A 15,249-nucleotide genomic window follows, 5' to 3' on the forward strand; every position below is an offset into this window, starting at 1 on the left:
GCAACTTTTGTGACTAATTTCCTCAGAATACACTCCTGAAATAAAGTAGTTGCACTTGGACTAGTGGGTTTTAATTGGCAAGGTTTTCTTCCTTGTGAATCTATTATCACAACATGAAGTGCCATCCTGTTTCTTGGAATCAGGATTATTTATCAGGATTATTTTATTATTATTATTTTCAGGATTATTTATCAAGTTTACAGTAGAGTGAGCAGCTTGCTGCATTTTATAGTTATGAAAGTACAGAGGTTTCTAATGTGCTCTTTAGATTGTTTTTTTCTTGATTTATACAATTTGATCTGGCTATTTTCAGGCATTTAGTTTCTTTTCTGAATAGTGATTTTCCACACACATCCAAGAAATAGTTTAGAATTAAATGCTGTCTATTAAAAAAAAAAAGTGCCATTTGGATTACTGGAGACAGCTGGGACTAGAATGCATTTCTCAAGCACTTCTTTTAACATTTAAAGGTCATTTTACAGATTAATCCAGGAACACTAAGGAATGAAATGATGAACTCAGAATTTTGGCTGATGCTATTCCAGCAGTGTGTTATATCAATGTGTCAGCTCTAATGCATGGTCTTGGTACTTGTTATGCCTCTCACTCTACAGCCCCTTTCTAAAACTATTGTATCCAAATACACATCAGAAGTGATTCTTGCATCAGATGTGATAGAAGTTTCTGACTTCAGCAGTAGTGCCTATTCCTGCCCTCATTATTGTGGTCACATTATTGTGGCCATGATCCATGCAGTAACAGCCCCTAAACAGGAAGCAGTCATGCTTGGGAAGCTGGAGTGGGACAGTGTTCCTGCTGAGATTAATTCAAGCATCCAGCAATCTGTACATCGAGTGGAGCCATTAAGTTTATATAATTAGCTCTGTATTTAAAGATCCTTTGAAATTTAAGCACCTTTCTAGGATTCTAGGTATGGCTCTGAAGGGGTAGATGGCAGCCTCTGTCTGTCTGGTGTCTGTGTGGCTGGTGGCAGCTCCTGACAACTCCCTGTTCTGTGTTCAGCTGTGTTTGCATGTTCCACATGTGCGCACCTGACTGGCAATCTAAGAAAGGACTTTTTATTAGTCCTGCCTTGCCTCTTCAAGAGCTGGAATGTTCACCTGAGAGGAAATTTTTTTCTTTTCCTCTCTAAATGCTAACACTTTCCTTCAGTAAGCCCTGCTCTGTACTCAGAGGTAAGCACGTGAGTCTCCCATTGTTGGTGGGATGGAAGGGCAGCGTTCAGTTCCCTTGGTGCAGTGCATTTCTGTTGACATTAGCAAGATCCCAGATATCAGCTGCCTCTTAATTCTGGCACAGGGATGCGGAAGAGCCCTTGATTCTGCTCTGAATCAGAGTTCTCAGGGCTCCATATGGGCCACAGTTCAAAATGCAGAATTACAGCCTTAGGGAAGTTGTGTGGTGATTATGCGCAGCCCTGGGATTTAGGAGATCCAGGTTCTATTCCTCCCCTTCTCCAACTTCTGCTGTCATCTTGGAGATTCATCTAGATCTCAGTTTATGTCTCTGTCTTGCAAAGTGTTGGGAGACTGCTGCTATAATGTGGGCATGGTGGTCCCTAAGATGGGATGCACCTTACATGAATCAAGTACGGTGAAGACAGATATATACTCAAACAATACTCAATAAATAACAGAAGGGAAATAAAAGGGACTTACAACCCTTGTAACAAAGACAGAAGATTGGTAGTAACAAAAAATAACAGCTGTAATATTTATTTCTTCTGTATCCCCCTCCTCCATAACAGAGTGTTGATCTATCAGAGTTTCAAAAAGATAATTTTCATAGTTCTTTCCATACTTTTTTGGGATTTATTAAGACACAGCAATATTTCTATGCAGGACTTAATGATCTGAAGTGTGGCATCCTATTTTTATGGCTGGGATTGGAAATACATGTTCTTTAGAAAAAAAACAAAATGAACCTAAGTAGTGAACACGTCTGCTAGATGGCTCAAGGAAGAGTTGCTGGCACAGTTTTCTTCTGCAAAGTCTGGTTTTTTTTTGGAAGCTGTTTAATTGCTGTTTTGAGGTGGATTTATTTGCTATGTGTTGTCCTTTTGCTATAGGATACCTAGGACCTTACACAAGGATTCAGTGAAATGCAGAGGGATGGTTTGTGAAGGAGCTGAGAATGGATCAAAGCAGCCCCTATTAAACCCCTTGAAAACTTCCCATTCCTCTGTATAGATTGTCCTGGGCAATTCAAAGGATGTGTATGTATAGGGGTAAGAGGGAAATGCATTTTCTTTTCTTTACTGTGGGAGAAGGGTGCTGTTCATGTGCTAAAGAAACCCATGGCATGTAATCCAAGATGTAAGCTGTAATAGGTTGTTGTAGGCAATTTATCTTAGTAGACCTGAGGAGGTCTGACAGCAGCTGGGATTTGGGCTTGCTGAATGCAGAGGTTGTGACTGTAAAAGTTCATTACACTCTCACTCTCTGTCTTTACATGTGGATAGCCTAACTTCTGTGATTAGACAATGCATCTCTGTCAACAGTGCAAGTTATGTATGGGAGTGGAGGAGAAGGATTCCACTGCTTTTTTGTTTCTGATGTCTGTCCAGATCAATTCCTTGCATCATGTTGGTAATTTCCCCTGGGTGGTTTATCTATTACCAGATAACACAGGGCTATTAAATACATGTGCACAGCAGGCCCTCCTTATCTGCTTGAGCCTTGTTACACCCTCTGCTGCAGACATTCTCTGTACACATGTGCATTAGAAATGACATGCCTCTGTCTGGTTATAAATATTTTCCATTTGGAATTATCTGCTTCTGCTACAGAGATGAGAGGTGATCACTTAAGCATGACAGATAAGGGACCAGAGGTAAGAAAAATAAAAATGATGAAGCACTGAGCTGCATACAAAATAACTGATGTAATCCACATATCCTGGTAGATAAAGTGCAACAAAACAGGTTCTCTTATATGCCTAGCTGCTGCCATGAATTCAAGTTATTACACAAATTCAGGCTGGTTGCCTACAGAGGGACTTGGAGGGAAGAGAGGAGGGGTTTTGCAGCAAACCTGTTACAACAGGCTTTCTTTATTTGCCAGAAAGTAAGTTACCTGTGTTAATGCGTGTTAAGATTGGAAAAGCAGCTCTTCCTGTTCCTAAGACTTAGAGCCAAAAATAATTGGGTAAAGAAGATAGAAATATCTTGGTTTATAATTAATTGGCTTGTGTGAATTCTGTCTTTTTTGCCAGTTTACTGGTCTTTCATGCAGAAGTAAGATGTACTTGATGAGACAGAGGTTTCTGGGGTGGCAGCAGCCCCTGTGGTGGTGAAACAGCTTCTTGAGCTGTGCCAGGTGGCTGTTTTGCCTTCCTGCAGGGCAGTGGATCCCGTTCTGACCTGCTGCACAGGGATCCTTGCCAGAAGCAAGCTGACCAGTTGTCTCTTGGCTCCAAATGCAAGCATAAACTCCTCCTGTATTCTTGCAGGTGCTTTAATGATCTGCCTTTAAAAGTGTCCTTTATGATCCAAGGAAATGTCCAACACTTTCCTTTACCTGGGGACCAGAGTATGCCTAGGCAGCTCAGTGAACACACAGAGATTAAAACATGAATTGGCAGGATTTTACCCCTTTCATTTAACATGTCAATCCACTGGTTTTGGCACAATTGTTAATTTAAACCTAGTTCTGTATTGAAAAGTAATTCTTTCCCTTACAGTAAAAGAAGCCATGTTTGTGCTAAGGGGCAAGGTGGAGAGGGACATGGTTATTCCCAGGCCTTTGACATGAAAGTAAATATTTCTCTAAAGGAAGAGCACAAGGTTTGCAGAGATGGCAGTAGCAATGCATGCTGCATGCTGCATTGCTGGGCCAGAGTCAGCAGGGACTCTTAGGCTTTAGAAAATGCAGAATGTTATGCGTGTTGTTTTATTTATGTATTTGTTATTTTAGCTCTTTTGGCAAAGCTACAGCTGAGAAAAAGGTCAGTAAAATGCATGTCTCAACCAGACATAGTGGGGCTTCATAAACGTGGTTGTTCTGAGAGATGCAGGCTCATTCAAGAGCTTGGAGTGGGAGTATGGCAAAGTATGAAAGTTCCTGAAAGTTAGCCCTTATTAGCTGTTCTTTAAGCTCCTTCTCCATGACTGTGAGGCAGTAATTTGTTATTTATGGCAAGGCTGTCTGTATTAATTACTCAGAAATTTGAAGTCTTGGGCCAGACCTACAGCTGCTGTAGGACACTAAGGGGCTGAGGCACCTGACAGCACTGAGCATTGAGCCTGCTCACTTCTCAGCTTAGTGGGGACAGAGGCTTACAAAAGGTAGCTCACTTCATGCAGCTGGATGAAAAGCATGATCTGTAGATGGTTTTCCATTCTAGAAAATGGGGTGGCTGATGCCTCTGACTCCTCATGCTCCTTTCTCCATCCTGTCCAGTTTCTGCCGATTCCTGAGAAAGCAAAATTGTGTGAATCCTTTAGCACTGCTTTGTCATACTGAGTAGGAGAACTTGACAAACAAAATCTTTGTCAATTTGTTAAAAATAAACAAACAACCTCTTAGAAGAGTTTGAACTTAATTATGTTAATATTAAACATAATTATGGCACACTAATTATGTTTTCTACATTTGTGAGGAGAGTTGTGCTGTGCTTTCCAGACATCTGTACCATATAGAGACAGGTGGTAGAGTGCAACATTTCCAAGTGCCATTTTCCTATTCCATATATGGCTGCTCTTTCATTCCAATTGCAGAGCCTCATTCAGCTTAGTCAAATTGAGTCCTTATTTGAGAGATTCTGCACTGAAAGGCTAATGTATCTATCTTTATAAGCCTGTTTGTTTCCATAATTAGACACTGAATCAACAGTGTGTTGAAGATGACACATTTGCCTATTCCCTGTCTTCTCTCTATGGTGACATAAAGCTGTGAAGCACAATAATTAATGAAGAAGCCTGTTTATTATTCAGGCAACATATCTTGAAGTGGAAAAAGAAAAAAGAACTTGGGTTGAAATGATATTGCTGAAGACCATCAGAGCCATAGCAAAGTGTATGTATAGTTCTGGGGGGAGAGTCCCATCATTCAGACCAGTTGGACTGGGTGCTCTAAAACTGTCAAATACAATTTAACTCAGATTTCTCATGTAAAACTCAGGAAGACATGGAATGCATAGGGAAAAAACTGACTCAGCTCTTTTGCTAGGTCATCTTTAAGTGTTTTCCAAAATTGTGACTTTCTGAACTTCATTAGCATGTCATCTCTGTCCTGTGGCTGAGTGAAAATAATCCATTTTTCCCACAGCTTTATCTTTTCTTCTGGGAGAATCTGCCCAACAGGTCTTGTAAGACAAAGGGTGCACATAATGCTCTGCTCAGCACTCTGCCTTTGCAGAGCAAAGCTGATCTGTTTTAAATAACAAAGGCCAGAAAGTGCCTGACTGCAAACTACTGCTCTGTCTCCTGTGGTGATCCTGAAGCCCAGGGAATGGTTCCTCCATGCTGACTGACCACGGGTAAGCCTCCAAGGTTCCCCTGAGATGCTCTCAGGCCATCCTGAGAGACTTCATCTGCAAAGAGCTGCAGTGTAACCAGAAAATCAGAAGCGTGCACTGCCTAGGGAGTGTCACAGCTCTGATGTGCAGCTAAAGTCACGCTGGTGGCAAGCCAAGGTTTGGGTTCTGTTCCATTTCCATCTCTTTCCATTCTACACCTAGCTATGAAATAGATTTTGTGTTTACTCAAGCTTCTAAAGTCAGTCCACATTAGGAAATGCGTAAGGCAGGAGTAAGAATAGCCCACTTACTGAAATGGAGTGACTGAGAGAGCAATGACTCTGTCAAGGCTACTGATTTTCGAGTCCTCGATTAAAGCCTGCTTTCCTTTCACAGTTCTATCCTCAGTGGTGATGCTGCATTGTTGTGGCAAATAAAGCCTCTGGTATTGCAAAGCTGTGAGCAGCCACTTGGACCAAGAACAAAGCTTTAATCTTCATGTTTTGATATTCATCCTCTGCAGTGCTGCATTTTGGGAATAGAGAACGGGTTTGTGCTATTTTTAGGTGCATGGAATTACAGTAACATAAATGTCTTCTTTTCAATTTAATGTGCTGTTAGCTAGTGGTTGGTTTGATAGTTCTGTGCTTGCTACAAATCTCTGTGTGTTAGGGGGTGAGCAGTAAGAACATGTAGTTTGGCACAAGCATGAAGGAAATTAATGTGGGTTTTTTTACTTCATAAAGGAGAAAAAGTGTATTGATCAATAAGCAGCAAGTCTAATACAAAATAGAAGAGTGCTCTATGCTATGTAAGTGGCTCATATTGTTTATTCCAGGTGATGCAGTCACAGACAAACAAATTGAATAGATATTGGCAATGTAATGTTGAAAATTTTGGAAATATATCCAGTCAATTCCTAAAATACTGCTGCAGTTTAAATGTTGTGATGGACATGATCAGCAGACTGTTTCTTTTTAATTCTTGTTTTTATGAAAACCTCTAAGTATCAGGATTTTTCTGTGATATTCTCGGTTCATGCAGAGTTCATTGATTCAAAGGCACATGGCATGCAGAGTCCTGCAAGGCCTGAGAAACCAGCTGCATCACACCTGGTGGATGTCCAAGAGTCTTCACAAACAGGGATGAACTTTAGGATGAACTTGTAATTGATGAGCTCTGTTGTTCTGTCAGCTCAAGAGAGCACACACCCCCCTCCTTTCCAAGGATGAACATTTAATATGGCTCATAAAGTGTGCTTACTTTTAATTTTCTGTGCCATTACCCATTCCAGCATGCTGGTTGTCCAGATCTGTTGGAGGTGACCAGCTCCCAGAGTGAAAGGCTGATTTATCAGATTCTCAAACTGCCTGGGGCTCAATGGCAGGACACCCCCAAATTCACTTGAGAATATATCTGGAGGATTGTCCAAAGGCTTCCTGCACTCGGGCAGGTTTGGTGCTGTGACTGCTTCCCTGGGGAACCCGTTCCTCAAGAGAAGTTAAATGGCTTGCTAGGGTTTTCACAGTCAGCATTGAGCTTTAATGCAGATTTTATAATGCCCAGTATAGCATAATAGCCACAGGAGCATTATTCTGCATCAGAGCAAAGACATTCCTGGATTTGTGGAGAGATTCAGAATAAAGGGAATTTATTTTCCCAAAGGGAATCCTGAGCGATACCATAATGTAAATAGAACATAGGAATGCTAATAAAGAATAAAGTGAACATTGCTTTCAGTTAATAATAATTGTGAACACAATATTTATACTCCACACATTGTATTTTCTCATGCAGTGGTCTTTAAACCAGAGAGATAATAGCTGTTGATCTAAGAGTTATTATATTTTAATTAGGAATGATTCTTCTCTAGAGCTTTTACTGGTCTTTGTTCTAAGATCAAAAGTTGTTGAACTTTTTAGTCAAGACAGAAACCAGTTGTCAAAGTTTAGAAAGAAAAATGGAAAGAGAAAAATAACGCATTTTATTCTTAGTTCTCTTTTTTTTTCTTGCAATATTGGTAGAGAAGATTCATGGAAAATACTTAGGCTTTTTATTTATTTTCCTGGAAATATAAGACAGGTGCCTTGTTTTTTGTTACAGTAAAATAATATGCTCTTATGTAGCTATGACACTTCATTTTGTGGCTTGTTACTGTTAAACAGTGCCAGGATTCTGATGGCAGTCATGTAGGCTAAATGGTTATATCTGAAAATATTTTATTGCTAAATAATTCATGGTCCTTCTCCTTTTTGTTTGCCTCCTTTTAGTTTGCCTCCTTTTAGACTGACTATTTGAGAGTTCTGAGTAGCTGTGTGAAGGCTACTCCTGTTTTACTGAAAGTGTGGTATTCACATTCTCTGAACAAAGAGAGATTTAATTTTCTCTCCCAGGATTTTTCCTGGGGAAGGCAGTGAGAAACCTCAGAGAAGAAGAGAAAACAATTCTTATCTCTACTTGCTGCTCCTGTTTGGAACATGTGGAATGTGCCATGGAGATTGTTTACCAGAAGTGATTTGTGAGCTGGACACCAGCGAGGGTTGTTTGGATTGATTGGCCAATTGGGTCAAAGCTGTGTTGTGACTGTCTCCAGACAGTCATGTGTTTTCCTTTAGTAGTATTTGGTATCTCTTTAGTATAGTTTTAATATGGTATTAGTGTAATATAATACAGCTTAATAAAGCATTTGTTCAGCCTTCTGGAATCATGGAGTCAGAGCACTTTATTCCCCAGATGGGGATCGCTCATATACAACAGAAAGAATGGATTTTTACACCTTGTCAAGCTGACATTTCTTGCTGATGCCTAATTCTTCCCCTTCTACAGAGGAGCTCAAGGAGAAGCTGCAGCAGTATGTTGATGAGGTGAATGCCCACAAGCCTGGTTTCATCAAGGTTGTCCGGCACAGCAAGCAGGAGGGGCTGATCCGCTCCCGAGTCAGCGGCTGGAGAGCAGCCACAGCGCCGGTCGTCGCTCTCTTCGATGCCCATGTGGAATTCAACGTGGGTTGGTATGTGCCCCCTTCCATTTCTCTGACCCAGGGACCTTTTCCAAGCACTGGTGTTAAATTACTGACTTGCATTTAGAGGGTGAGTTAGAATTTTGAGCTTTTAAATAAAAATTCAGACATAATCATGGACACAAGCAGGAAAAATGTGTTTGTGCTGTGTAATATGATCTAGATACATTTTTATGGTTTGAGTAATCTGCTGATCTAATTACAAGGTAGTTAAATCATATTAGAAAACTGCACATTAAAAATCTCCTCCAGTAATGTAGCCCTTTGCCCATGAGGGTGAATGTATCTTCTTTTCATTAAAAAATATTATGTTTCTTTTACATTCTGCAGTGTAAACAAAGAAGCGTTATTTTGGCCACTCTGCAAAAGTAAACATAACTAAAATAATGTATTTTAACGTGTTCAGTCTGGATTTAATATCTCCCTTGCTCCTTAAGTAAAAGTGATGGTAAAAAGGCAAGAGCTTCTGTCTCTAGGATAGATCTATTATTAACTCTGATCCTGATGTCCTTGATAGTGTTGAGAGCCTGAAGTTATCATTACTTGGTAGCAAGGGTATAAATGCTCTATGATATGCAGATACTCATTTCTTCCATCCACCAGTTCAAATCAAGGTTAACAACAGGGCATCCTAGAGAATATGTTGCAGTGTATTATTTTGGGGCAAATCCTGCACTGTCAAAACACCATCTTGAAGCAGAAAGGGCTCTGAATGAGTAACAGCTTTAGACTTTGCTCCTTCTGAAAAATACAGCATTAGCTGCTAAATTGTTTATTTGGTGGTGGACTAAATAATCTTTAAGGGCTCCTTCCAAACCAAACTACTCCATGATTTCCATTAGTGCTATGCTTGCATTGGTGTAATCTTAACAGTGTATTTCTTTTTTTTTTAGGGCTGAACCAGTGCTCACCAGGATAAAAGAAAACAGAAAAAGAGTAATTTCTCCATCATTCGATAACATTAAGTATGATAATTTTGAAATAGAGGAGTATCCCCTTTCAGCACAAGGGTTTGACTGGGAGCTGTGGTGCAGGTATCTGAACCCTCCTAAGTCCTGGTGGAAACTGGAGAACACAACTGCTCCAATAAGGTAATAAATAACTAAATTACAGTGTCTAAAAGCTCTCCTAGGTGTGACAGGGGGCAAGTGGGCTCAGCTGTGTGATAGGTTTTACTGACTGTAAACTTCAAATACTTAAATGTCCTTGATGCCTACACAGTCATCAAGAAAACTCCTGTTTTCAGTAGATGTTTTTAAAGGAAACTTTTGTTTTCAGTAGATCTTTTTAAATAGGTTTCCTTCCCAAGTGGAATGGTAGGCAGGGCTGCTCAGCAGCACTCCATTCTCCAGTCTTGCCTGCTAATTTAGTGCTTACAGCCAGAAATGGAATTTCCTTTGCAGTTACATTATATAAGCAGAGCTGACCTAAGAGCTGTATTCTTTATGATGTTGTCACATAGGTGCACAGCTGTGCTGTGTCCCAGGAGTTAATGTCTGACACTGACACTGTGAGCAAAGGCTGTATTGGGTCCTTGCTTTGGGACAGTCTGGGTCTGTACTTTCTTACCATGTCCAGAGTGTTGTTAGACTGGTACAGAACAATACCTTTGTCTCAGGGAGGGGAGTAGTACCCTCTGAACCCACTGAGCAGCTCTGCTGAGAGTACAGGCCTTTCTTGTAGATACACATTCATTCCAAGGAGGTCACTGGTACCTGTGCTCCAGCTCCCTGCAGAAAGAAAGTGTGAATGCTGTTTTTACCTCCTGAAAGCAGAACCTCAAACAGCACTGGCAGCTGTTTTTCATCCAGTAGCTATCTTTGCAGGCAGGCACTTTTCTCAGGTTCTGTCAGTTTAACATGCTCTGAACTGCACTGACCTATTAACAGAACCTAGAATTGGAAAGCAGGAGATAAAAATTAACAGGTTTGTTACATTTGACAATGTAACAAACCAATGACAAACCAAAGACAAATGTAAAAAGGGGTTAATTTCCACATCATTAGAAATAGTTATTGCTGTTAATGAACTCTGTTGACACTATAAAAATGTTCCTGTGAAGACAGGTTGAGAGAGTTTGGGTTGTCCAGCCTGGAGAAGAAAAGGCTGCAGGGAGATTTACAGCACCTTCCAGTACCTAAATGGTGATTCCAAGAAAACTGGTAAGGGACAAAAGTGGGTAGTGATAGGGCAAGAGGGAACAGCTTTAAACTGAGAGAAGGCAGGGTTATGTTAGATATTGAGATGAAATTCTTTTCTGTGAGTGTGGTGAGGCACTGGAACAGGTTGCCAGGGAAGTTGTGGATGTCCCATTCATGGAGGTGTTCAAAGCCAGGCTGAATGGGGCTCTGAGCAACCTCATCTGTTTGAAGATGTACCTGCTCATGGCTGGGGTTTGGAATGAAATGATCTTTAAAGTCCTTTCCAGCCCAAGCCATTCTATGATCCTGTGATTAATTATATGGAGTAATCATTATGATTTTTACAATTTAAAGTAGTGAAACACAAAGTAATGAGTGAATATACTTTTCCATCTTACCCCCAAACTCTATTCCATATGAGGACTGGGCAGTGCATGTACTTTATGATTTCAGGTTTGTTCCCTAGCTCTTTCCCTGGCACATTTTTTAATTCAGTGCAATATGCTGCATGTGTGTGCTGGATAATTAAAACAAACACACCAACAAACAAAGCCATGTGTATTGATGGATGGTTTCTATCATGCCTCCATTATTCTTTTAGAATTATAGCAAAGGGAAGCAGGTGCACTGAGAAGCACTTAAAAACAACAACAAAGGCAAAAGTACCTTATCATAAAGGAAGCATAAGTTTTGTATTGATGTTAACTGCTATTTTCTTCATTAATAAATACATGAAAGATGGTCTTTCATTGTTATAAAATGGGTACTATAGCACTTGGAGGCATTAATATATAGATTTCTGTAGAACTGTACAATTTGTGATTAAGACTGCCTATGATCTGTTTGAAAGCAGATGTGTCCACTAGCTGTAGCTTGAGTGTTCTCCATAAAAGCAGGGTGATTTCTCCTGTACTGCTAATTAATATCCTGGCATTACCAGAGTGCCTGATATCAGCATAATAATCTGAAAAGACATATTTATTTATTGCAATTGTGGATTATAAGGTAGGAGAAAAATGAAAAGGCTAAATGACTCTGTATCCTTCTCTACTCATAAGGTGAAATTGTACCCTCTGTGGCTGAACTCTTACCTGACTAAAATTGACTCTGTACAGTAAAAATTGGTTGGTTCCCACCATGACATAAATAGAGTTTACTGATCCAGTAAAGCTATGTGATTTCTTTAGGTTTGGCTCAGGATAATGGACTAATGTTACACTATGCTGATAAAGGCAGGCTTTTCTTGATTCTTATTAAAAAAATTTATCTGGATGGTCCTATTCAAGAAATAATCTCTTCTTTTAGGTAAGCTTACAGACACAAGTTTTTAGCTCTAGCTGAACCTGGCTTCTGGCTAAACACACAGAACTGCACATCTGTGGATATCATTTGCAATTGTCACAGACAAGAGACTTGAGGACTTAGCAAGGACAGAGACTACACTGGCTGGTGCCCCAGAAACAAAACTGGGGCACCTGGATCTCACACTACTAGCACTGAAATCCTTACTGCTCTGGTGAATATTTATGTCCAATAATTTGACTCTAATTTCCTTCAGTGGTGCTCATTTCACTTTAGAATTAGGAATGTTAGAAGGCAAGGCTCAATAAAACTCTTTGAGAAATACTTTCTTAAGAGTCTGTTTTGCTGCTTCATTTTACCTAGCAACAATAAATAGAATCTGTGCCTGAAAAATAAAATTCTTCATAATTTATCTGCTAATTTTGGTTGCTGATGATTTATTCTTCCAGAAGTCCTGCACTGATTGGATGCTTCATAGTAGACAGAGAATACTTCCAAGAGATTGGATTACTGGATGAAGGCATGGAAGTATATGGAGGAGAGAATGTGGAGCTTGGAATCAGGGTAAGGAAAACAATTAGCCAATACTGGTGGCTTACATTTAAAATAAAGCTTACTTCTTATTGCAGAGGGGGAAAGCAGTCCAAAACATGGATGATGGCATGAAAAGGAGATCCACAGCTCTGCAGACATGTATATTTATTTGAGGAGAGAGGAGGGAAAAAAGAGCAATAGCTCTCTTTACAGAACTTAATCTGGGACAAGAGTAGATGTATAGAATTTAGGATTGTTCTTTCAACAGAGTTTTGCAGAGTTGATAGCTAAATTTCCCTGCTTACCTGTGGTCCCAGACTCAGTAAGAACAGTTTCTCACAGGTGTGATGAGAAAAACCTTTCTAGATTACTTTGTTTATTTAAATTAGGAAAATCACTGTGGAGCAAAGTAGAATATAGACACATTTATGCTGCCTTCCAGACAGAAGGGAATTAAAATATATGCATAAGTGCATATATTTTCTTTTTCCATTGTACACTCTTCACCTGTTTACTATAATGCAGTATTGTGTGTGATTTGTGTACTTCTTTCTGTATCTCTTGACAGTTAAACACCTTTCTGTTCTCTTTGAGAATCTCTCAGGTTTTTGATAAGAGTGGAATTCCTAGGTAGGTAATGGTAGTGAAAAATGGTGTGGTGTGTTATAAAACTAAATTCTGAGCCCTGAAAGGAAATGTAAGGGAGAGGTAACATTGTGTTTTGAGCCTTTTAGTTGCCAGAATATAAGCATACCGTTGTACAATAGCAATAAAAAGGGGAACTTACTGTAAGAATATATAATTATCTCCTGAGACAGCAAGATATAACAAAAAATACTCATTTTTATTTCTGGTTTCTTGAAATTCTTTTTCTTCCGCCTGTTAGACATAAAGAGTTTTTTCAGCCAGAGTGAAGCACAGACCCTCTTTCAGCTTTCTCTCTCCCTCTTTCACTTTTTTAAGGAAAGGGAGAGAGAAATGCAAGACTGCTTCTTTTAATAACATTGTTCTTCTCACTGTAAGGGCCAGAGAGCTGAGTTCTGCTCCCAAAGGCCAGAGAGCTGCCTTCTGCTCCCAAAAACTTATTTTGCAGCTCAGTGTTGCAATGAGTTGAAAATTAATATCACTTTGATTTTTCTGTTCTTTTTACAACTGACAAAAAATTATTGTTTCCTCGTGAGTGCAAGGAGTTTTCTCTCAGTTTGATCATGAGATGTATCCTGTCTGGGCTGCAGCACTTAGCCTTGGAGGAGTTGATGTTGGTATGTTGGTAGACAAGGCCAGAGAGACACAATCTCTGCATAATTGAAATTTTGGAGTATGCTGGATCACTGAAATAAGGCCTGACACTGCTCTGATTTCCTTAAGGCTTTTTCTCTGTCTCCAGGGAAGCAGTGCCTGACCTACATAAAATACTCTAATCTGTAACAGATTGTAGTGTGCAAGGTAGCATAATATATGCTTCCTTATCTGAATTTATGCTGGCTTGGATCTGCCTGTATGAAAACAAATTACAGAACTGTAATAAACAGATTGTTTAACAATTTATTAATGCTCTTCTCACAATCCTCAGTGTGTCTGAGATCATACAAGGATGAGACTCAGTGAGGGGAGACTTCATTGTGGTCTTCAATATCCTCACCAGGGGAGGTGGAGGTGCAGGCACTGATCTCTTCACTCGCGTGGCCAGGGGCAGGACCCAAGGGAATGGCCTCCAGTTGTGTCACAGAAGGTTTAGGTTGGATATCAGGAAAAGGTTTTTCACTCAGAGGGGTAGTTGGGCACTGGATCATCTCTACATTACTTGTGTTGCTTTCAACTGTGGGGCTGATGATGAATGCCTTAATCAAAATAGTCATTGTTCTACAAAAACGACATTGTAATTACAGTATTAGTGCAATAAATAATGTTTCCCTTTTAAAATGCTGCTCTCCAATCTGTGACTATGTATGGCTCACTGCACCTCCTCTTTCATTGTCATTTTCCTTTTTTTAAAGAAGTATCTAGATTTTTTTAGTATTCTGCTGTGTGAAAAGCATTATGATTCAGGATAATGGACAAGCAGACACTGTCTGTCCAAAATGGCCTGCTAGGGAAATTTTATGCAAAAGCTTGTAAGAGCAAACATCTAGAGGAAGAACTGGAGAGTTTATTTTTGACTGCAGAAATAGCACATGTTAGAATCATTTGAGCTACCTGTTTATCTTAAACACAGTGAGTAGAAGATGGTCCCATGTCCATATATCACTGATTTTGTTCCAGAGGATGTAAAACTTCTGTGAGGAATTGGACCCTGACAAATGGAGACTTTTCCCACTATCCTCACCCAGGAGTTATGTTTGTCACCTCATCATCTGCACAAATATCTAGTTATTTATGTTATAGGAGTGCAAGAAAATCACCAGCTATTGGAAACTGTATTTGAAGGATCCATTGCTGGCAAACCATTACAAGCCACAGAGAACAGGTCTTTGGAGGATTATTCTCTTGATTCTGAATTTGCTTCAGAGCTGCCACTCAGCTCTGTTGGTCTCTGATTTGGAATACTGTTTTAACTTCTAAGATTTTTACCCTTGTCTATGGATTTGTAACAGCATTTGTAAAATACTAAACATATATTATTAAATAAATATTAATAGAAATCTTTTGCCTTGAGCTAGAAGCTGGCAGATGAGTTCAAAACATGAATGGATTTGATTCTTAGAAGAAACTCTTTACTCTTCAACCAAATGTTTTCTTGTAAATCTGTGTATTTGCCTCATAAGACAAAAAAGG

At 39.7% G+C, this 15,249-nt stretch overlaps 1 protein-coding gene across 2 annotated transcripts in view; it reads left to right on the plus strand.

Moving 5' to 3' along the window:
• GALNT18 (polypeptide N-acetylgalactosaminyltransferase 18) overlaps positions 1 to 15,249 on the plus strand; it is a 232,945-nt gene that overhangs the window by 135,745 nt on the left and 81,951 nt on the right. For both annotated transcript variants that reach the window (XM_071456589.1, XM_071456590.1), the window contains exons 5-7: positions 8,305 to 8,488; positions 9,391 to 9,588; positions 12,390 to 12,504. In XM_071456589.1, coding sequence (XP_071312690.1) covers positions 8,305 to 8,488; positions 9,391 to 9,588; positions 12,390 to 12,504 — 497 coding nt within the window. The remainder of the gene's footprint in view (positions 1 to 8,304; positions 8,489 to 9,390; positions 9,589 to 12,389; positions 12,505 to 15,249) is intronic.

This window comes from Agelaius tricolor, unplaced genomic scaffold, assembly GCF_023055355.1.
Source record: "Agelaius tricolor isolate 1412-34295 unplaced genomic scaffold, bAgeTri1.0.p SCAF_62, whole genome shotgun sequence".
NCBI classification, from domain to species: domain Eukaryota; kingdom Metazoa; phylum Chordata; class Aves; order Passeriformes; family Icteridae; genus Agelaius; species Agelaius tricolor.